At 41.1% G+C, this 25,083-nt stretch overlaps 1 protein-coding gene across 1 annotated transcript in view; it reads left to right on the forward strand.

Moving 5' to 3' along the window:
* Positions 1–647: 647 nt before the first annotated feature.
* LOC139651292 (autotaxin-like) overlaps positions 648–25,083 on the forward strand; it is a gene marked incomplete at its 5' end in the record, with an annotated part of 36,712 nt that continues 12,276 nt past the window's right edge. The window contains 5 exons of the mRNA XM_071528158.1: positions 648–856; positions 4,237–4,378; positions 5,970–6,047; positions 10,361–10,493; positions 11,220–11,373. Of these exons, the coding sequence (XP_071384259.1) occupies positions 648–856; positions 4,237–4,378; positions 5,970–6,047; positions 10,361–10,493; positions 11,220–11,373 (716 nt within the window). The remainder of the gene's footprint in view (positions 857–4,236; positions 4,379–5,969; positions 6,048–10,360; positions 10,494–11,219; positions 11,374–25,083) is intronic.

Raw genomic sequence — 25,083 nt, forward strand, 5'->3', positions numbered from 1 at the left:
TTACTGTTGTAGCTGCTGGAGGTGGAGCTAGTTTGAACTACTTTATATACAGTTAGCTAGTTTAGTCCAGTGGTTCCCAACCTAGGGGTCGGGCCCCTCCAAAGGGTCACCAGATAAATCTGAGGGGTCGTGAGATGATTAATGGGAGAGGAAAGAAGAAAAATCAAAGTTCTGATACACAAATCTGTTTTCAGTTTTTGGACTTTTTCTCTAATCTTTGATTTTTGCTGAAATATTGGATCATTTGAACATTTATTGAAATGAAACCATGTGAGGTTTAGAGGGAAAAATCACTATTTGGTGGAGCTGTTAACAACTCATAGACATCTGAAATGTGACCCGACTACACACTGCTTTTTGTAAGACGTCAAAAGCCAAAAAGGTTGGAAACCACTGGTTTCATCTTTAACAATGTGTTGTATTTTAAAAGCTTGTTATATTATCCATTGTGTCAAATCTCCATCTGAAAAGAAACTAAAGCTGTCAAATAAATGGAGTAGAAAGTACAATATTTCCCTCTGAAATGTAGTGGAGTGGAAGTATAGAGTAGCATCAAATGGAAATATAAGTAAAGTACAAGTATCTCAAAATTGTACTTAAGTACAGTACTTGAGTAAATGTACTTAGTTACTTTCCACCACTGGAAGAGACACGACCCAAGACTCTGCCAGAGTCTCACAGAGCTTTAACTCTCCTGTCTGCCCGCTGTGCTCCAGACTCCACCCAGCTGCCGTTCGGCCGGCCGGCGGTGATGTTCGACACCCGCTTCAGCCTGCTGCACCATGTGGAGTTCATCAGCGGGTACAGCAAGGAGCTGGCCATGCCGCTGTGGACCTCATACACACTGCCCCCACAGGTACACACACACACACACACACACACACACACACACTGTACATTTATTCTGAATGCCAAAAACATTTTCACCACTTCAATTTTCCCCAAAAATATCTACAAAACAAGTGAAAAAACGGCCATATGTACGGTTTCTCATGTTTGCTATCATCACACTTTAACTAGAAGACATGCAGCATTTTGTCCAGGCCGTCCTCAGGTGAAGTCCAACACTTAACTGCAACCATGAATACTTTTTTCCACACATTTTGCAAACTGCTTCCTCTTCTGCTAAACTGCTTTCACTGCCGATGCTCAGCTGTACTGAAATGCTTACAGAGAACGAAGTGAAAAGGAAAAACTTTGACAAGATGAATAAAAACCCTTAGAAAACATTAGAAGGGAACAAAGTCACGACTCTCTGGGTTTCATTTACTCTGGTGTCTGCTGTGAAAACTAAAGCCGCAACACGTCAACAACATACGTGTTTGTGTTTGCGGGAAGCGTGTGCGAGGCGGAACACGACCCAAAACATCCAAACATCCAAACATCCGAGCAGAAACATAAACACCAATAAACACACACAGCCTCGTCTCTCAGGCTCCCAACACGCGTGTTTAACACATGTTTACGCAAACACACAAACTCCAGTTTTATGAGGTGCAGCTGGTCACACACACACACACACACACACACACACGCATACACACATGAGTAAATACTGACACACACACACACACACACACACACACACACACACACACACGCATACACACATGAGTAAATACTGACACACACACACTCACACACAGGCATGCATGTACATTTGCATTAACACACATGCACATGTTTTTGCACTTGTACAGACACACCCACCTTTTTAGCACTGTTTCACTTCAACACACACACACACACACACACACACACACACACACACACACACACACACACACAATAATACATGGGAGGGGATGGAATTATTTTTCTGTTACTTAATTTTTTTTAATTTTAATAATTTAATTGATGATTAATCTCTTGTTACATGCTTTGGCAATACTGTTTGTTTGTGAACTGCCATGCCAATAAAGCACCTTGAATTGAAATTGAATTGAAATTGAGAGAGAGAGAGAGAGAGAGAGAGAGAGAGAGAGAGAGAGAGAGAGGGAAGAGAGAGCAAGACAGAAAGAGAATGATAGTGTGTGAGAGAAGTTTGGTTATGACAGAGAAACAGTGCTAAAAGAGAGATGCATGTGTGAAAAATTGTGATGATGTATGTGTGTGTGTGTGTGTGTGTGTGTGTGTGTGTGAGGGTAGAAAACGCATCGCACACACACACACACACACACACACACACACACACAGGCATGCATGTACATTTACATTAACACATGCACATGTTTTTGCACTTGTACAGACACACCCACCTTTTTAGCACTGTTTCACTTCAACACACACGCACACGCACTCACACACACTCACACACACACACACACACACACAGTGGCAGTAGGTGTGTGTGGCTCTTTTGGCAACAGAAACACACTCTTACTTATTTGCCTGCTGCTGCTGATGACATCAGATCGTCTCATGTTGCTCACACTTCCATTTTCTTTCACCCTTTCACCTCTCTTTCTTCCTTCACACACACACACACACACACACACACACACACACACACAGTCTCCTGCGCTCTCTCTTCCACATTGCCTCCCTCTCGTTTCCATCAAATATTTTACATTTTTAGGGAGCTGACCTTCTAATCCACAGAGCATTCCTGTAGAAGGAGAGCAGCAGCAGAATATCACAGTAAAACATTTAGATGTTGAATGAACATTGGAAACTGGTGTAAATTCAGCTCCAAAATGACAGATGAGACATTTGTGTTCATCCATAACTGCTGCCTGCATCGTTTTGTGAAATCAGAACCTAAATATCTTTCTGATGTCAGTTCAGGAGAGTTTCCAAAGCCGTTTTACAGTTTTTTACGATTGCACTATTTTGAAAACAGGGCTCATTTTCTCAAAACACTTAACACAATTCACAAAACCACACACCCAAAGTGCAAAACACATTATATCCTGCAAAATGAAGCACTAAATTCAAAACTACATAAACACTTATCAAAATCAAACTTTTGCACCAAATGGCACACACTTCATTCATATTACCAGATGTTTGTCCGACCAACTACACACTGCTGTGCTCAATCAAAAGCACTTTCATCTTTGGTGGGCTTTGTCATAATAATAGTTCTGTATGTTGAGAATTCTGCAGAGAAGTCTACAGAAATATGTGCAGAAACACAAATATACTGTTGAAACAAAACCTTTTATTTTTCTCCACAACAAATTAGTGCAACATATGCACAGCACATGCAGTAGACGTTACAGCTGTGCGAACAAAAAATTATGCTCTCTATCGAATACAGTAAACAGAAAAGAAAACTTTGAGGAAAAAATATACACTGCTATGTTGGCTTCCATTGTTGTTGTAAAAAGGTACTCACCTGTGGTCTTTTTATAGTGCTTACATCCTGATTGATAAGTCGACAATTACTGTAATATGATCTTTTTACAGTGCCATAATCATTATGGCACATATTGAATCTCTAAAACTGTATTATTACTGCACAGTATGCATTTTATTGTAGTAGGTGATTCCACTCTTATCATGTGATATGATTGTGTGCTGAGTGTTGAAATAAGTCTGCTGTAACTGTTTTAAAACATTGCCTCAATGAGGACATTCAAGTTTTTCTATTCTATTCTATTCTATTATGGACAATATGCTTGTTTGGGTTGGTGTTCAACTTGCACAGCATATCACTGTCCTATCAAATGCTTGCTGTTGAATAGATGCTGATAACCTGTGTGAATACAGCACTAAACTGAAAGTCACACCTGTCACTCTGCAGGAGGCAAAAGAACAACCCAAAGAAGCACAAAGATTTTCACAATATGATGATATGATATATGATAATCTGGCATGGTAAAAATCCATATTAAAGCAGCTTTGGAAACAGTTTTTACAACATTCAATCTTTATAACAAATCTGTTTTGAGTACTTTGAAATAAGAACAAGTTCTATCATACATGTTCTATCATACCTGTTCTACAATACATGTTCTATCATACCTGTTCTACAATTCATGTTCTATCAATCATGTACTATCATACATGATCATTCTAGGAATACAGAAGTGTTTGTGATCTTCGACTCTTGAACTCCTGACTTCTGGTTGCTTGTGATGTTGCTGATGCAGCCCAGTAAGGGAACTGAAGCTTGTGTCTGCCTCCACTTGTCTGTGTCTGTGTGTGTGTGTGTGTGTGTGTGTGTGTGTGTGTGTGTGTGTGTGTGTGTGTGTGTGTGTGTGTGTGTGTGTGTGCGTGTCTGACCCTCAGGAGGACATGACTCCGGTGCCGGATGTCCCGGCAGGCGCTCAGTGTGTCAGAGTGGATCCCAGAGTGTCAGCAGAGCAGAGCCAGAGCTGCAGCTCCTACAGCCAGCACAGCCAGCTGAGCCACGGCTTCCTCTTCCCCCCCGGTACGTACGCCCCCCCCGGCCCCTCCGGCCCCCCCGGCCCGCCCGGCCCCTCCAGCCCTTCTAGCCAACCCGGCCCCTCCGGCCCACCCACCCCCCCCGGCCCGCCCAGGGGCCCAAACACGACCTGACCAAACCTCAGTTCAGTTAGAAACAACAGATACAGAAAAACTGGCAGTAGAAGGTGTAGCAACTGCCAGATAATAAAATAACTCAAAATGTCTTAAAATGTCCCTGTAAATGGGTCGAAAATTAAATAAAGCCTTTTAATGTGATAAATTGCTACTACAGATTAGTCAATGTTATTGTTACATCATCAGTCAAAAAAACGTTACATCCCTTATGAAGCAATAACTGCCAGTTAATACGATAATGTGATGTAATTTATTGTATGAACAGGTTTTATTACATTTTCAGAGAGATTTTTGTTTTTTTTAAACTTTTTTTTGGACATTTAGAGAGACATTTTATTACATACCTTATAGATAAATTATGGGATTATCCAGCAGTCATTATTTTACCAGTTGCTACAGAACACATTGAGAATAATGCAACAAATGAAAGAATACAGATACAGATAGGGCTGGGCGATATGGACCAAAAATCATATCTCGGTATTTTTAGGCTGAATAGCGATACACAATATATATCTCGGTATTTTCTACGAAGTGGGTTAAATGTTCAGTTGTAAGTCAAAGCCACATGTGAGATGTCACAAGCACTTTCATTAAAACAAGACTGTGATCAAAATAAAATGCAAAGACAGAGTTTCCTTCCCTGTTTTAGAACAGTCTGGTAAGTTCAGAAAATGACATCACTTTATTGTAATGCAGCCTTTAAAACCAGGAAAAGACACTTATGCCATATCACGATATTACGATATCCAAAATCTAAGACGATATCTAGTCTCATATCACGATATCGATATAATATTGATATATCGCCCAGCCCTAGATACAGATACAGCGCTCTGTTGACTTTAGATTTACAGATTAGAAGCAGATGTGCAGGTGCATCTCTACCTGTTCACATGACTGTGTATTGATGCAGATCTGGCAACTGATAGATTTAATTACTTATGTGTTGATTTTGCTCGTGTGAGCTGAGCAGAAATGTTTTTGCTGTCTCTCTGTGATGTTTCTATGACGACGACATCTCAGTGAGCGCTGAGTAAAACTCTGCAGCAACATAATCAATCAATCAATCAATCAAACTTTATTTATATAGCACCTTTCAAACAAATCAAATGCAATTCAAAGTGCTTTACAAGAGATTGACAAAACGTAGGATGGATCTAGAGACTAATGCACACCAAAACAACCAAAAAAAAAAAAAAAAGTTAATTGAAGCTAATAAAAGATAAACAATAAAACATAATACAAGCAATAAAAATAACAATAAAAATCAAATTATGAAATACTACACAAAATAAATTGATTATAGTAAAACAATAAAATGTTATAACAAGCATTAAATCAACACACAGTCCTATCTGTGTGTAGAAATGGTTGAACATGATGATGATATTGTGTGTGTGTGTGTGTGTGTGTGTGTGTGTGTGTGTGTGTGTGTGTGTGTGTGTGTGTGTTGACAGAGCTGGCCACGTCTCCCGAGTCCAGATACGACGCCTCGCTCATCACCAACACCGTGCCGATGTTCCCCGCCTTCAAGAGTGAGTCATCAAACAGACTGAACTGTATTGATCAGTATTGATCTGTATTGATCTGTATTGATCTGTATTGATCTTTACTGATCCCTGGGGGGAAACTGGGTCATTACAGCAGGAAACATTGGAGGTGTAGGAAGGAGAACAAACAGTAAAAAGAAGCACCAAGTGAGAAAATGAGTAAAAGTAAATGAGTAGTAGGGTTAGACTAATATATTGATTTGCTGGTATATTGGCCTTTTATTAAATACTGGATATCATCCAGCCATGTTTCCACCCTGGTTCAGGTAAAAATCTGGGGGAAACACTTTATACTTGTAATACATCGGGATGATTATGTATTGAGTTGCTGCCACATGATTGGCTGTTTGGAGGAGCGGGCTGTTTGCTTTAACGAGCGGTGTAATGTAGGCGGAGTCCCGATAGATGATTGACAGGTGACCTAAACCCCACTGTAACGTCCTCCTGGTTTATTTCAGACTGTGTTGGAACAGCAGTTGTGTATAAACAGTTTGGTTTGCAGCCTCGTTACTTTCTATCTGCCACGGACAGAGCGAAGGCTGCGTCTGATTGGTCGAACACACCGGTTGTTTGGGCGTCCTTGGTTTTTTCTGCCTCACTTGTTTTCTAACTGGAAAAACATGGCGGCTTGTTCGGAAACGTTCTCTTATTTCATCTAACAGTAGGCTGGGAGTCGATTCCAAAAATAATCGATTCTTCGATTCCAGGCATTTCAGGAATCAAGAATCGACTCCAAAGCTGTGGAGTCGATTCCACGCAGTAGGAGTGAATCCCAGAGCCGAACTCCTCTCTGGAGATCCTGATAAGTGACAAGTGGCATCAGTTCGCCCGGCAACAGAGTCAGAGAGCAGGAGAGATTAGACCAGTTAAGACTCTGTCGCTGACACATCGGTAGTGTGACTGTATTTCAGTTTAGAGGAAGATGAAAGCAAAGTAACAAGACAAGATTACTTTATTTGTCCCTAGGGAAATTTGTCTTGGACATAAAGGCTGCCATATAAAAATACATACAATTATAGTGCAGTAACAGACACAAAGTGCATAGCACAAACAAGTGCAGACATAATCAGAATCAGAATCAGAATCAGAATCAAGTTTATTGCCAAGTAAGTTTTCACAGTACAAGGAATTTGCTTTGGTATGGAGGTGCATACAATAAACATAAATGTGGAGAAAAATAATAGGGGGGGGGATAAGGGTCTGTGTCAGTGGGGGTCCCGGGGCTTGTTGATGAGGGCAGCTGCAGACGGGAAGAAACTGTTCTTGTGGCGTGAGGTTTTGGTCCTGATGGACCGCAGCCTCCTGCCAGAGGGGAGCGTTTCAAAAAGTTTGTGTCCAGGGTGGGAGGGGTCGGCCACAATCTTTCCTGCTCGCCTCAGGGTCCTGGAGTGCATTCAGGTACCTGCAACAGCCCCTCATTTCACACCCTCCTTATGTCCTGAGTTTAGGAGATTCACTGATAGAGGGATGAAAGAATTTTTATACCTATTCATGTATCTTTTCCTGTATTTAATTGGAACCCTGTAGCGTCTACTTGATGGGAGCAGTTTGTATTCTGGATACAGGACATGGGAGGGGTCAGCGATCATTTTCCTAGCCTGTGTAACTATAGTCTTCTCAAAGAGCATTTGGAGGGAGGGACGCTCCCTCACCCCCATCACTTTCATTGCTGTGTGGAGCAATCTGTTTATTTGTGATTTTAACTTAACTGATATGTTACCAAACCAAGCTAAGATTCCGTAACGTAATGTACTCTCTATCACAGCATGATAAAATAACATTGAGTCTTTGCAAGAAGTAGAGTCGCTGTTGGATCCTAGTGCAAACAGAATTCACATGGACTTCCAAGACAGATTACAGTCAATATGTACACCCAAGTATTTGTAAGAATGGACCTGGGTAATATAAGCGTTATGGACCAGTAGTGGAGAATGATCCCCCAGATGTCCTGGATCAAGATGTCACATTTGCGACAAAAGCCTGGCTTACAACAAAACAGTGTCGGGGGTTGCACTGTTTATTTTACAAGATCTGCTCGCATCCCCAATCTTTTAGTTTTTGGAATCGAGAATCAAGAAGACTCTCGGAACCTTGGAGTCAATTCCAAAACTTCTGGAATGGAACAGGTCTAGCTAACAGACAAAATCTGTTTCGGAAAATATTCGAGGAGAGAAATCAGCCATTTCAGCTGCTGAATCTTGACTCATTTTAGATCTACAGCGGCTGGTTTAAAGGTTTGTTCATGACATTTGGGAGTTTGGAGAAGCGACGAGTCTCTTCGGTCGCCCCTGATTTGCATAAAGTCGACTAGACCTCGACTTTATGCAAATGCATCACAGCCGCTTCCATAGAAAACAAACGGGAAGCGTGGGAGTGATTTGCTGAAAACGTCCCGTCACTGTTCCCCTTTCTTTCTTTCTTCCTCGTCTCCAGTCTCCATCACATGAGAGAAAAGACAGAAACAGATGAGGTCAGTCTGACAGAGAGAGGGAGGGAGAGAGAGAGAGAGAGAGAGAGAGAGAGAGGGAGAGAGGAGAGAGGAGCCTGACACCCATTGTTTCTGCAGAGAGAGACGCTTATCAGGACTGGACACACTCCCTCTCTCTTTATTGCTCTCTCTCACACACACACACACACACACACACACACACACACAGAGAGAGAGGCTCAGTCCAGCTCCGATAAGCCCGGTGTTGAAGGTGTAGACAGTTATATTCTGTTTTTCTGCGGAGTTAAAGCTGTAAAATGTTTTTTTTTTACATCAGGCTTTAGAGAAACAGCTTGAGTTCTTCACACTAATGTTTTCTATTTCAGGCGTTTGTCCGACTCTCTGATCCAGACTGACGTGTGATGAGTTCAGCAGCAAAATAAGCTTCAGTTCCCGGATCAGGTCAAGCAGGGCGGGCCTCATTAAAGAATCAAACGTACCTCAAACACATTTGTTTGCTTATAAAAGTGTTTCCAGTCCATTTAAGGATTTTTAACTCCTGCTATAAATTTCATTGGTCACTTTGTTGGACGGTCTCTTATTCCTCCTTTTTTGTTTTTTTTTGTTTTGTAGCTGTTCTTTTCCCAGCTTCAAAGGAAAAATATCTTTAAAGCTGCACTTGATGGATTACTGTTTATCTTATTATACCGAACATTTCAAAAGCAAGTTACAAAGTGCTTTTAAATTAAATTAGTTTCAAGAGGTTTAGTCAGGGAGATCCCTTGGACAGCTGGGGGTTTTCTGTGTGTTTTACTTATAAGGCCATTTTCAAAGCGAGTGACAAAGTGTTACTGTAATGTGAGTTTAAAGTGACGTCTGCTCAGTGTGCGGATCATTCAGCGTTTCCCCTCAGAGTTTTCTTCTCATCAGGGTGGAAAAGCCTCTGAAGCTGCATTCAGACCATCATGGGACATTAAAACTCTCCATCTGAAACCAGACTGATGAAACTCTTTTAGTGTCAGCAGCTCTTTAAGGCAGAGAGACACCACACACCTGTTCAGTGGCAGGGAAACTCTGGGAGACACTACTGCCTTTAAATGAAGAATTAATTTACAAAAGACAGGGTTCCTACACAGGTCTGGAAAGTCTGAAAAAGTATTAAAAATGAATTTAATCATTTCCAGGTCTTGAAAAGTTTGGGAATTTGAAAAAATGTCTGCAAAAGTATGGAAAATGTTGCGGTTCAGGTCCGATACACACATAATTCTAGCTTTTATGTTGTTGTAGAGCCACTTTGAGTCCACAGTTTTTGTTGATGTGAAGAATAATGTTCAGATAGAGGGACGCTCTTATTACCCAGCCGCTGTCAGCATGCATTATATCAAATACAGACCAAAATCAAATCCAGTCAAGAACATAGGGTCTGGGAAAAATATGGAATTTTAAAATGGAAACCGTGTAGGAACCCTGCCAATCATCTCACATATTCTGATATTTGTGGCTGTGAAGAACAATCTTCATCTATACAGTGATATGACCTAGTTAGCAGGGGCAAGATGTCTGTCTGCGTAAATCATATTGAACACCAGACAAAATCTTCAAAACAAATCAAGGTCTGGAAAAAGTATGGATTTTTTAAATTGAAAATGTGTAGGAACCCTGAAAAGACATAATTGAACAATTATGAAAATAAAATGAAAATCAAGCTTCATGTCAGGTTTTCCAGCCTGTGTTTCAGTGTCTGTGGTCAGGAGGAACCTCGACTCTGACCGGCTGATATCTGATATTTAATAAAAGTTTGATCTGAGCGGTGCAGCAGCAGCAGCAGCGGCGGCTCACCGTCTCTTCTTCTGTGGTTTCTGTCCTGCAGGAGTGTGGAGCTTCCTGCAGCAGACGCTGCTGCGGCGCTACGCTGAGGAAAACCACGGCGTCAACGTCCTCGCCGGACCGGTGTTCGACCAAAACTACGACGGCCTGAGAGACTCCAGGGAGACCGTGCAAGAGTAAGGGTCAAAGGTCAACCGCTGGAGGGCGGACAGGCTGTGTGTGTGTGTGTGTGATGGAGTGAGTGAGGCAGGATGCAGCAGGTTTCACTGCAGGTTTTGAGCTGCTGAGTAAAATCAGATCCTCACATTCATCATATCAATCAATCAATCAATCAATCAGTCAAACAGTCAAACTTGATTTACATAGCACCTTTCATGCAAGATTGCAATACAAAGTGGTACAAGATAAGAAACTGAAACAGACCATATCTATCTATCTATCTATCTATCTATCTATCTATCTATCTATCTATCTATCTATCTATCTGTCTGTCTCTCTCTCTCTCTCTCTGTCTCTCTCTCCTCTCTCTCCCTCTCTCCTCTCTCCCTCCCTCCCTCTCTCTCCTCTCTGTCTCTCCCTCTCTGTCTCTCTCCCTCTCTCCTCTCTCCATCTCTCCTCTCTCTCTCCCTCTCTCTCCCTCCCTCTCTCTCTGTCTCTCCTCTCCCTCTCTCCTCTCTCCTCTCTCTCCCCCTCTCTCTCTCTCCCCCTCTCTCTCTCTCTCCTCTCCCTCTCTCCTCTCTCCTCTCTCTCCCCCCCTCTCTCTCTCCTCTCTCTCTCTCCTCTCTCCTCCTCTCTCTCTCTCTCTCTCTCTCTCCTCTCCCTCTCTCCTCTCTCCCCTCTCTCCCCCTCTCTCTCTCCTCTCTCTCTCTCCTCTCTCCTCCTCTCTCTCTCTCTCTCCGCAGGTTTTCAGCAGACGGTCCCTCCATCCCCTCTCACTTCTTCACGGTGGTGAGCAGCTGTCAGGAGAGGAACCAGACGGTGGAGGAGTGTGACGGCCCGCTGCAGGTCTTCTCCTTCCTGCTGCCGCACCGGCCGGACAACAGTGAGAGCTGCAACGTGAGTCCTGAACCACCGGGGGGCGCCGGGGTCACAGCCGAGCCGGGGCCCGGCCGCTCACTGTGACGTGATGGGGGAAAAAGAAAGAATGAGGAATAAAAAGCAGGGAGGCAGGGTGTTTGGGTAGAGGTAGAGATAACATCCTGTAGGGCAGAGTCCACTGTCTCTGCTCCTGCCAAAGTGTCTATGAGCAAGACACTGACCCCCCACCTGTCTGACCTCTGACCTCTGACCTCTGACCCCTTCAGTGACATGTGGGCGTTTCTCAGAGGGGAACGCCAAGAAACAAATTCCTAATTCTGTCAGGAATCACTCACATCGTAGCTTAACCATTTATTGCAAATAGACATATATACTGAACAAAAATATAAATGCAACAATATCAACAACAAGATTTTACTTAGGGTTCATATAATAACAATAATAATAATAATAATAATAATAATAATAATAATAATAATGATAATAACTTTATTTGTATAGCACTTTTCATACAGACTATGCAGCTCAAAGTGTTTTGACAGTTCGGCACAACCATATCACAACCATATCACAATAATGAGTAATGAGTAAAAACAATAAAATAAGTAAAAACATTAAAAACAATAAAAACAATAGAAAAAAAAAATTAAACAATAGAAAAAAAATAAAAACAGTAAAAACAATAAAATAAACAATAACATAATAAAAAAGTAAAAAAAGAGTATAAGACAATCATTCAGCTGAACAAAATTCTTGGCAAAAGGACAAACGACAACAATGATGAACATTCGAGAGAAATAAGCTTTTCATGAAAAAAAAAAAAAATGATGTGATGTTTTATTTTAGCTCATGAAACGCGAGACCAACACTTTATATGCTGAATTTATAAGTTTTATTCAGTTGTAGTTTGACCTGGCGGTCTGGTTCTGCTCCCTGCTACAGAAAAACACACAGAATACAAAGCACATGATCAATAAGATGCAGAAGAACATGCAAATCATCCACCTGGAAATAAGTAACCAGAGCAGGTGGAGGCTGAGGTGGAGGAGGCAGATAAGAGCGACAGTGTGTGAGTGTGTTTCACTTCGTTTTAACAAGGCGAGAACATGTCGCTCTTGACCCCCATGAAAGCCACAATATAATCTCCTCACCAGGATCAGATGCAGCTGAACGAGTTTGTAGCGTTCAGATTTTTACTTTCTACTTACTTAACTGACATTGAGCACGTTGGTGATCAGATTCAACAACAGATCCTGCTGTAAGACAACAAAGCATCCTGGGTCTGTCGTCATTTTGCGTTGCTACGGAGCCCCTCGGGGGTCACATGGTAGAAAAAAAAAAAACTCGGATGTGTAAATCCGTACGAACGGATTTGTAAACTGTGCGAACTTTGAACACATCACACACACCAGAACACATTTCTGTTCTTGGTTTACGCTAAAATTAGTATTTAAATATAAAAGTAGATCCAAACGGGAACTATCTGTCCTAAATGGTATCCCTCTGCTGTTCTCTTCTATCAATAAAACATGTGAAATTCTGTTCTGAAGCATCGGACCAACAGTCAGCTGGAAATCACAGCAGCAGGATCTGTTATTCTAAAATGTGGAAAATAGTAAAAAAAATAAAGAAAAATGTGTCCACACTTTTGACTGGGAGTGTAGGAAATAGATAGAAGATACATAGAAGATACTGTGTTTATTTTTAAAGGTTTTTTCCCAGACCTTACAGTAAACAAAGACCGTAAACAGATAAAAAGCATGACCTCATGGTGTGAATCTGAGTGTACAGTGAGTCATCTACAGAGATATTTGAACCCAAACAGCCACCTTACATGGCCTGCTTCCCTGGTACACAAGTCAGTCTACTCATTCATTGGGCAGAGGTCAGATATCTGAAGATCCCGCCACGCCGGTCACACTTTTACTTTTCTTTCTTAGGAAGTCAGGATGTCAGTTCTGAGTCACCGGGCCTTTCACTTTTCATTTTATTTCAGCTCAAACAGAAGCACATTCTCGAGTCTTGTTTCGGGGCCAAGTGCCTCTGAATGCCTGGCAGCACATTCACATAAACCTTTCAGCATGCTTTTATTAGAAGTTGACACTAAAAGAGAAAGTAGACTGACTCCTGATGAGAGGTTTCACTCTCTCCACTGATATTCCCCCTCCTCCCCCCTACAGACAGACCAGACTCTACTCATCCATCTTTTTCCTGAAAATCGGGCCAGGAGTTTTTCTGTAATCCTGCTAACAGACAAACAAACAGACAAACAAACAAACGGCACCAAAAACATAACCTCCTTGGCGGAGGTAATAAGGCAGATCACTGCACTACTATCAAGAAAATGACACTTGATTCTACAAAATTCTTTTTTTTTTTTTTAGATTTTATTTTCATCTTTTCAGTTTTATATTCAAGACACATGTAAACAAGATAAGACAAAAAAAAACAGACAAAGAGAAGAAGAAGAAAAAAAAGGGGAGAAAGAGAAGCTGCCATATCTATATATATATAGATATAGATAGTATGACTTAGTTCACAGCAATTTTCAAGAAGTTACATAGTCAGGTATTACAAGAGTGCAGGTAAAGGGTAAGGAGTACAGGGTTGCATCACTGCAGAATATAATTAACAATTATTTATCTTTGAGTCAATGAATGGACCCCATATGTTCAAAAATCTATTGGGCGCTTTAGATTTGTAGAAGCGTATTCTCTCCATCTGTATGATTATGATCATTTCGTTGAGCCAAATTCTACAAAATTCTTGAAACAAGTGATTTGCATCAGAAACAAAGTGAAATGATCAAACCCTGTTGGCAGATTTTTTTTTTGCAGTGCAGACCGAGTCTGAGTTTGAGTCATGGAAAATCCCTAATCTAAACCAACTGGAAATCATAGGATTGTTATTTCAAAAAGCAAAAATATCTGTTTGGCAGTTGTAAAGACCAAGGTGTGGGTGGAACAAAAGGATGGGGGAGTTGAATAAACTGATGTGCCAATCTCTGGGTGCGTCAGTGAAAACATTTTCGCAGTGAGAATCACCATCTGGGTCTGGATCTGCTTCACTGTGGGTATAAAGAACTCAGAAAACCCGGCAGCAAAGTCCCAGATGAGGAAATCCCTCATTACTCGGGTGTTTCCCCGTGCATCACTGCACCACTCCACGGCTCCATGCTAACGCTTTAGCATACACTATGCTGAGTGATAGTAGGCGACTAGTGTTATCTCAAAAGTGAGAAAATGAACTTGTAGCAGCTCTAAAGCTAAATGCTAAGTAATTTTAAATAATATGCAGCTATGTCTGCCAGTTTTGTGTAGCAGATTGGTAAAAATTAGACAAAATATGATGGAAAAATAACACATTGTTTTGAATGACCAGGACTACTTTCCCTGTTTCCATAGGAAGTGAAGGTGGTGGGTGATACGAGACTGTGTACAGCTAAAAATTAGTTTGCAGTGAATAAACACATATTTGCTCACCTGAAATAGTCCCAAAAATAAACCTGGCTTCATCAGCTATATTGAGTTAATGATGCTTCATTTTTTAAAATGAATGAATCTACAGACCATATTATTAAAACCACTGACAACTATTTATTACTAAAAGTACAAAAAAATACTATTCTTACTTTGGATAATATTATACTATGTCCTACTGTCACTCTGACATCATGGGACAGTTGGCGAACGGGGCGATCTCCCAAAAAACTTGGTGTATTCCTTTAAATTAAAATACAGAGATGTTGATGATGTGAAGTCAGGAGGTCGAGGTGTCACGAGGTGTCTTCATGTGAGACTGTTACAGTTTTTCCATACTGCACACATGGATAATAGTGTAGTATTAATGCTCTTTGATTTTCCACTGGAATACTGACCAGTCATTTATATCAGCTGTAAGTCACCAGGGTAATGACAACTTTCCAGTCAGCACCCCTGGGTGCCTTTTTAGCCTTAAAACCTTTGCTTTACTTATTAGCTCGCTTCTTGTGTAGCTGAACTGCACAAAACATAACAGAAAAACACATGTATTCAGTGGAGATCATATGTCTGGTGCAAAGGGCAGCACTCTCTCACACACACCCACACACACACCCACACCCCTGACTCAGCAGGTGGTTCTCAGCAGTGACATTTATTATGATCCTTTTTTATGTGTTTGTGTGTATCTTGGTTCCTCCTGTCTGACAAAACGCTGCCCTGCTGAGCCACAAAGGGGGCAGAGATAAAAATAACACTGAACAATCATATTAAAACAGGAAGCCAGAGCTTGTATGTCTGTCTAGTGTTTGCATGTCTGTGTGTGTGTGTGTGTGTGTGCGTGTGTGCTTGCGTGGAATCATTAAAAAAGGGATCTAGAACTTGGAACAATAGTGAATAGGTTTAAATGCCAGCTCCAGTGAAACGAGCAGCTGACGTTCTGGGAAAAAAAATTTACTGGATGTGATTTACGAGGCCCTGAGGAGAAACAGCTTGCAATAGAATAGAATACAATAGAATCGAGTAGAATAGAGTAGAAAAGAAGAGAAGAGAATAATGCCATGCAAAGTACAGCAGTGTTCCAAATCAGACCGTAATAGAATAGAAGAGAATAGAATAGAATAGTATAGAACAGCATAGAAGAGAATAGAAGAGAAGAGAAGAGAAGAGAAGAGAAGAGAAGAGAAGAGAAGAGAAGAGAAGAAAAGAGAAGAGAATGCCATGCAATGCTCAGCACTGTTCCAGAACATAACAGAATAGAATAGAATAGAATAGAATAGAATAGAATAGAGTAATACTGCACATGCAGTGCCTTTAAGGGGCTGATGTTGCTGTTCGGTCAACTTGTAGAGCTCATTAAGCTTCCTGATGATGACTTCATCTCTTCCTGTGGTGAAAGATCATTGGTGATTTTATTCCCATGGAATATGTAAATTAAATTCCAGCACAAATTACCTCCTGATACTAATCCCTTTGCAAACCCCTTGGCAATTTCAGAAGGAATTTGTTTTTGGTGCAAAATCTCTTCTTCTTCTTCTTCTTCTTCTTCTTCTCCGTCTTCCTCGTGATTCATGTTTTCCTCCAGCCATGAAAACTGGAGGCAGTCGTGGAATCTCTAGAGGAAGGTTTCCGTTGCCTGATATCAGACAGCATTGTCAACTCGTTCCACTCCATTTCCATCTTCAGTCTGACATTGCCTCCACTCTAACCGATTTCCGTGGGGGAGGGGGATTCGATTTTTTCCCTAACCAATCACTAGAGACCGACGTATCCGCCTGTATCTAACGTCATTTTAAGTCGACGCTGATGCGTAGCCATGACAACACCAGAGACGGTTCAGAAAGTATAGAGCATCTTTGACGACACGGAGCCAAGTAAAAACAAAGTACAACGACTTTTAATGGATTTAGAACAGCCTGGATAGCAGCGTCCATCTTGTCTATAGCGGTCGCCATTGTTGTTATGACTCCTCCTTGGTTTCCGGAGCACAGCTTGACAACAGCTTGACAACGGCGTTAGTCCCGCCCCGGCGCTCATTGGACCGATCATTTTTCAACCGAGAAACCGCTGTTTCATGTCACGATGCCAGACCAGACTCAGTCAACTGGGTGGAGTGGGCGGAGTCAAAGGTCTGGACCGTATGCAGCTGTGTCCGGGGCGGCGGTGTTTTCAGTGAATTTCATTGTCCCGTGTAAATGCGTTTAGCAAAACTCAGACATAGTGGGAGGTGACTCAGTAATTACACGGGGTTCGTCACAGTCCCATGTGAACAGGACTAAAGATGGGAATCTACTGAGTGTCGCCATTACAAAACACCCAGCGGCACAGCTGGCTCGACCACATGCCACGGCTTCATCAAGTCATGTGTTCGCCTCAGTGCCATGCTCGCTCTGTCACTCGTATTTCCTGTTATTCTCTGCTGTGTGCCACCTATGACTCAGCAATGTAGTCAGAATATGCTTTAAATCCAATATAATCATAATTATATTCAATTTTATTGGCCTGATAAGTTTGCACATACAAGGAATTTGACGTGCTGGCTCGCTCAAATAGGTCAAGTTAAACAATTAAACACAAAAATTACAAAAGTGGTATGTAAAAAAACTGAAAGTAGATGTTTAGGGCAACGGTTCTCAGACTTTTTGGCTTGCGACCCCTAAACCGCCTACTAGCGATTTTCCCTTTTCAGTTCGTTATCAGACGAGAGCCTGAAAACTTGTCAGTATTTCAAGTATCACAAGAAATATGCAAATATTAGAGAAAAAAAAATAGCATGATAATTAATTTGTATAGTAGAAATATGTTATTTTCCTTTCCCATAAATCATCTTGCGACCCCCCCAAAATGATCTCACATCCCCCTGTGGGGTCCCGAACCCCTGGTTGAGAACTACTGGTTTAGGGAATGGTCCCTAGTAGAAGTAGTGTATAAAAGAAAGTACGCCAGTATAAGCAGTGTATAAAAAAAGAGGAGAAGTATACACAAATATAAAAATTGAAATTTACATGCTTCTCTGTTGGAACCTGACTGACTGAAGCTTTGGAAGTCTGTAATAGAAATAAAAGAGAATAAACAGAAATACAAACAGATCTAGATGTGTCACAGGGACAGACATACAGGGCAGGAATTATACCACGGCCAAACGGCCAGTGCCCTGGATGCCCCGGAGTGTGGCTGTAATGCTCCTTCTAACATTAACTATCCACACGGCCAGTTTGGCATGACCTGTTTTCAACTGGCCGTTGTGCCTTAAAAGAAAGTTGTGGATTTCCTAGTAAACAAAGTAAACAAACTCATGTTTCCCAGAGTCTCCGTCATCACGCTGGTGATGTAGCGCGAGATTTCTCCCACTCCCGCAAATATATGTGTAACGTTACAACGTAAACATTAACAGCTAATTATTAATTAAACTGAGAGGGAGAGAGAGAAGCCATCGCTAACTGCTAAGCTATTGCTAACTGCTAAGCTAAGTAACTAGCAGATCTGAAAAGCACGTAAACAACTGTGGGATTAGCGAGAAAGTGGCTAAAAGAAGGAGAGAGCTATGAGTGCTTGAGCAGACCTAGAGTCAGTTTAAATGCACAGCGGGTAATTAGCCGCTGTAATGAAGAATACAGCAAAATTAACCGGGCTGAGAGCAGCAAAAACGCTATCAGTAGCAGTAGCCTGCATATGAGGCGTTTAGGGAACATCGGTAAATTGTAGTGTCTACCGATAGTCTACATGTGAGGCGTTTAGGGGACATCGGTAAATTGTGGTGTCTACCGATAGTCTACATGTGAGGCGTTTAGGGGACATCGGTGAATTGTGGTGTCTACCGATAGTCTGCATGTGAGGCGTTTAGGCGACATCTGTAATTTGTAGCTACAGAAAATAACCTGGGTTAAGGACTGTTTGTTATTTATGAGAGGGGGGGGGGTGGTGCAAAACGGAGGAGGCACATCAAATAATTTTTTAAGCACTGGGGAGGAACTTATGTTTTTTATTTTGGCTTTAAGGGAGGGACATACAACTTTAAATGGTTGTATTAATACGTTTTTTCTTTTCAAAATACGTGTTTTACCGCTGTATGGTGACGGGACTCACTAAACTCGGTATCTCCCACCCCTGCCTTAACCTCATTGGACCTCACGCCTTTCATCTTTCATTGCGTTTCAGATTCTCAGCGGCTGTCATACCCAGAATGCACGTTGGCTACGCGGTGCCCGTGCGTTCACTGTGAACGCATGTGAGGGGAACCGCCAGGGCCTATTATATTCTAAAAAAATTATATTTAAAAAGTCATCAGTTCTAATTTTATTTTATCAATTCATAATTTGACAATCAACATCTATGGTTGGAAAAGGTCAGCCTTTGCTTTTTATTTTCTCCAATACTACCTACCTTTGGTGTGAATATAATAAAATATGGTCATTTATGGTGGAGGGAGGGTCATGCATTTTCCCCCAGTCAAGATATAAAAAAAAAAATGAAGTCACAACCCAGCCTTGCCCTAAAAATGACTTCATTCCAGGCCTGGACATATGATCATGATCTAATCCTCTGACTTCACTCTTTCTTCATGTGGTCTGGGTCATTATTAGCCACTCTCTTACATTCTCCCAGATTGATTTAGCAGGTTGCTGGGCGGACTCTTGTACAGTGATAGTGAAACTGAAGTGGCTAATTCCTTCGACCGCAAAGTAGCATGTCTTCTGCAACTAAACAAAGGGAAAAAAATACACATACACTAAAACAAAAAAGAGTAAATAAATATATAAAAGCTATAGTAAAGTCAAGCAGCAATATAAAACACTTTCAAGTTGACTGTACATTCTCAACTTCAAGAAATTCTAATAAAGGATTCCATATTTTTGTTAAGTCCTTTGCTGCCTTTCCTCTGGCTGTATGTCGGTCTCTCTAATGCAAGACTAGATGTCATCTCTTTTACCCATATACAGATACCATCCACCTTTTTCCTCCTGGCCTGAATAAATGTTTCTGTTATTTTAGGTGTAACAACTTCCAGAAAAGGCAAGGCAAGTTTATTTATATAGCACATTTCAGCAACAAGGCAATTCAAAGTGCTTTACATAAAACATTAAAGGCATTGAGACAAAATGAAAAAGTAAAAAATTCATATAAAAGACCAAGAAAAATAAAGTTCATTAAAGAGCTAAAAGAATAAAAACAAAAAATAGGCTAAAATAGAATAAGACAGGTGTAAAATACAAGAATAAAGGTTACAGTGCAGTGTGAGAGATGAATAGTTATTTGATTTAATAAAAGGCAGCGGCAAACAGAAAAGTCTTCAGCCTTGATTTAAAAGAACTGAGTCAACTGCAGTTTTCTGGGGAAAAAAAGACTTGGACATCGTGATGGAGAACTAATACTGTTGAAGCAGCTGATCCTCCAGCAGGGAGCAGACTGTCTCATGGCAGGTTCAGATGCAGTTTGGGACGTTGCTAGTCTGAGTCTGAGTTCAGCCTCATGACAGGAACTGAAGACATTTTTTTTCACTGGAGCTGTGAAGCTGCAGCTAGCTAGCTACTGTAGCTTGTGCTGCAATCCACTGGAAGTCTGAAGTCGATAGTTCTTCCGATCTAAATACGTTCTAGCATGTCTGCTTGGGAAAACATGGACGCAACACTCTTTGCCCACTACGTTAGCATTAGCGTTAACGTTAGCTATCTATTTCTCTACTCGTAGTTCATACTAGCAAACAGTACAATGGAATGCAGCACTGTTCCCTTTACAGCAGATGGAACATTCCAGCTAAAAGCCTGCTGGGTAGTGCAGTTCAGTAACTAATTTTGTGGTTCATATAAATAATACTGAATGGATTTTTGTGAAATTAAGCCAAGCGAGATGTGTTGATGCTTCCTACAACATATTTCAAAATCAAAGCCATATGCTTTTTAGATTGCTGATTTGAAGAAACCTCCCATACACTGACAAGACAGAGGGGGGAAGACAGAAGTTACATCAACTTTGGCTCCATATTGATTCTGGAGGGAGAACTGCTGCTGGTACGTTTTAGTTTCTGGTGAGTTTAATCTGCTCCACCAGCCGCTCTGTCAGGAAACCAGAGTCTTTTCTGTTCTAAAAAGCCGTTTGCTTGATAGTGATAGTGGCTGGTGTATTCTGAAATCTGTTTCTGTATCTGGTGGATGGAAAAGGTGATTTCCTGGCCAGGCTGCTATCTCATCTCACCTGCATTGACCTTGAATTTATCTCTGCTGGGAACCGCTCTTTTTTTAAACTTTGGTGTAAAAAACCATGAGCTTTTTCTCTGGAATCATGTGGGGATCCATTTAATGCTTGCGTGAATGTTAATTTTTTTTAAGTAAAAGGTCATTTTAGGGTTGAATATTTAAAAAGATAGAAAGCACCCAACTGTTCTGCCAGATGGGACGTCAAACCTTTCATGCTCAGTACCTCAGGATTGAACTCTGTCTCACTTACTGCACTCAGATGAAACTCAAGCTCACAAAATGCCATCATTTAGTCAGCGTGTCTGAGTCAGCATTTACTTGGAAGACATCCAGAAACATGACATGTGTTGACATATGTTGAAACAAAATCAGATTTTACATCATTTGTTATTGTTACTCTCCACCATAACTGTCAAGTCATATTTGTGTGGGATTTGACAAAGCCTACACCCAAGAATAGATATGCACAGTCATCGATAATCATCAGACATAGTTTTGGTTGTTGAATGTTATTACTGAAACTAAAAGAGCACGTTATTGCACAACTCATTACAACATGACTTCTCTCCCATTACAACATGACTTCTCTCCCATGGCTTCATGGTGTGAATCTCCCACAGAGGTCAAATGACAGGGAATTCCCCAATATTTTTGTCATGAATCTTTTCATAACAATTAAACAGCTCCATACTACAAGCATCACTCTGATCAATCTCGAATCAGTAAAACCAAAGCAAGATAATAATAACATTTGAAAGATAATCTTAATACTCAGTTAAACAACTGCATTAAGAATAAACATTTCTTTTATCTTTAATTCATAGTATTCTGTTACATCACAACACGGCCATCTTGGTAGGAAAATAACAGGTGATTGTAATAAATGAACAGGTGGATGTGATGGTGGATAACGGCTGTTTACAGCACAGACACTTCTTATGACAAATGGCAGACATGGAGCGGAGGTGGAGAAAATAAATAAATAGGTTAAATGAATTGGGATTTGATCGGGTGTCATGTTTAGTTCCTAATTTTAGCCTTGATCAGGTCCGATTCCACTCTTTGATAGCGGCTCGTGACACGTGACATGTGACACGTGACACGTTACCACTCGACACTGTTTGTCACGCTGGCCTGGTCGTCGTCACACATACTGACGTAGACCTGAAGAGAGAGATGAGTGGGTGGAAATGTGTGTGTGTGTGTGTGTGTGTGTGTGTGAATGTGGATGTGACGTTGTATCCGAGGTTAAAAAAGCAGTAGGTCACAGACACACAGTGTCAACACTCAAAAGCACATGTTGTGATTACTGCACCTCTTTCCATTGTTAAGCAGTTATCATGGGACAGGTTTGTACGTGCGTATGTGGGTGTTTTTGGCAGCCGGACTGTTTCTTGGTGTACAGGACATTTTGTTGGCACATGATGTAAGCAGTTTTAGAAGTAGGCCCGGTGTTTAATTTCCTTTTACCTCTGTCCATTATTATCCTGCCCCGGATCACATAGTCCTCCTTGAGCATTTGTTTTAACCTGCTTGGAACATCGGGACTATCCTGATGATGTCATCGATGTTTTCAGTCACAGAAAAATATAGTAAATTGTTCAAATGCTTTCCTGTGATTGTCTGAATTTTCGAGCACCTATTGTATTGTCCTATGTGGCAAAATAAACATTAGAAAGTATTTTTTAGAATGCTACTATTTGCTCCAGGCCTGTTACTAGGTCTGTTATATAACAATAATGAACTAGATGGCACTCAGTAGAGCACATACCTCCACCAAAGCTATGCAATTGTCAAGATATGCCAGTTCCACAGGTCAGACTTTTCAATTCCATGACCAACTTGTTTCACATCAGGAGATGCACATATGTTCGTGACTAGACCTGAGAGGGGACATGAGATCATCTGCCTGTAAATTGTAAATTGCTGGAGGAAGGGGATGGGTGGGTTGGTCTGGTGCAATCATTGGAGTTATCTCAGATGCTGAATCACAGTAGTTTTGCCAAGGTCTAATGAGTCCCACCCTGACCATTCTTATAACTTAATGTATCTTTCTTTTAATTGAATTCAACACCGGACCGCCCATTTCCCTTTTGCCAGTAATGACCTAACCCCAGGAAATCAGGGTGACGTAAAAAAAAAAGCTTGAAACAACACTGTCATCCTGTGTCTGGAATGAACATCATTCAGCCATGCCTCCAAGCTATCAGACACCCAGTTCCTTTTTACTGTGCCTTAAAACAATTTGTACTTTAAGATTTCTATTTCAAAACACTTAAAGGACAGAACGTTCTCTCCCATTGATCACTACCCACGGATTTTTAGAAGTTTATAATATTGATAGCCAACCGAGCCCCCTCTCAGGACACTGAAAAACATTTAAACACCAGAGATTTGTTTTGGAAAAGTTCCCTGCTGATAGGCAAGCGCCATGAAATCCTACACATTCTAGAAGCTAAAAATGTAAAAATAAAAAATAAAAAATAAAAAATAATAAAAATAACTTATATTAACATTTATTTATTAACATATAAAAAAGTGTGTGGGTGTGCGGAATTGGCCAAGGGTGTCGGGGTCGGGATAACACCAAAACTGGAGTTTTTCTGGAATTTTTCCCATATCAGCAGAATTACCCAATGTGTAACCTTTCCCCTATCTCCCAGCATTAAAGCTGATTGTCTAGTCAATTTATATCACCCTGACATTTGACCTTGGAATACCAAAGAGATATCTACTGTATGTCTTCAAAAACAGAGCAGTGATTCAGCACAATCTAGAGCTCCTTGAGAATTTGTCTATGTAACCCATAATGAGTGGCTTTTGTTATTGTTTTATCTGAGCTGTCTGTCATTAGTGACTGACTGTTCTGGGCACAGCCACTTATCTTTTTGCAAGGCATTTCCTCTTTGTCTCACGACTAACTGACTAACTATGTCATACTGGTGAGATGCTGTTGTCATTGTGCCTGGTAAATCAAGATAAAATGTGCCAGTTGGTGGACATGTTTAGTGCCTGACAGCAGCATGACTGGAGACATTTTTCGCATTTTTAGTGCCTTACATGTCACAGATATTGTAAACACAGATGTTTGTCACCGTCTCCCCAAAGGGAAAGCTCGGATATCCTCTTTGGGTTCAGCTTTATTGGCTTTTTTGAGAGCCTTACTCAACACAAACAACATGAAACGGAAGCCTCTGGGCAGCTACCCAAAGAAGACAATGGAGCACACGGATAGGTTGAGTTTTGCTTATTTTAGTTCTTGCACCAAATAAATACAATTTTTAACTAGCTTCAGTGCCTTCTTTGGGTAGCTGTCCCGAAACTTTCATCCGTTGAAGTGTCACAGTCGCATCATTTCCGCGTTGCAGCTGAACTTTTGGGCGACACTGCCATCAGCATCCAATCCTGTACTTCAGTGTGTGGTTACTAGCAGTGTGAACACAGTTAGGTAACAGTACGTTTCCAATGGGTTAGGTTTCATGCGGTTATGGGGGCTTTCAGGGTTCCACGGGCATGGAAACTCCTTGAAAGTTTGTCGTTTTGAGAAAAAATAAACAAGGCCTTTTGTTTTGTTTGTAAATGGATGGCCTTGAAATTCCTTGATATTTTATTGAAATATAGCACCCAAATTCATCAGTATGCCTCAGCTCTCTGGACCTCTATCTGTCCACGGATTAACACTTTTCACATCCTGAGGAAAACCCTGTGATGGAGAATGAGGGATTTCACCAGGATTTCGTAACTTGACAAGATCAGTAGTGAAAAAATAATCCTCTATGAGGTTGACCAATGTCATGTCTTCAACTAAAACTTGCCAATTTTGAGGCCTTGAATTCCATGTCCGAGTGAGTGTGGAAACCCTGGGGCTTCATATGAGCACAAACAAAATAATTCTGTAGCTGTTGACATTAGGGTTGGTCCGATGGCCGACAGTCATCGTCCACTGAGCCTCTACATCACAACATCGTGATTTAAAGCCCCCAGACAGAGAGCGCAAAAATGAAGGATGGGTTTATTCTAGTTATTATAATAGCTCCTTGCACCTGATTTACTAA

The sequence above is a fragment of the Centroberyx affinis genome, unplaced genomic scaffold (assembly GCF_046629955.1).
Source record: "Centroberyx affinis isolate AG114_WGS23_722 - 3 ecotype Tasmania unplaced genomic scaffold, CSIRO-AGI_Caff_v1 ptg001626l_1, whole genome shotgun sequence".
NCBI classification, from domain to species: Eukaryota; Metazoa; Chordata; class Actinopteri; order Beryciformes; family Berycidae; genus Centroberyx; species Centroberyx affinis.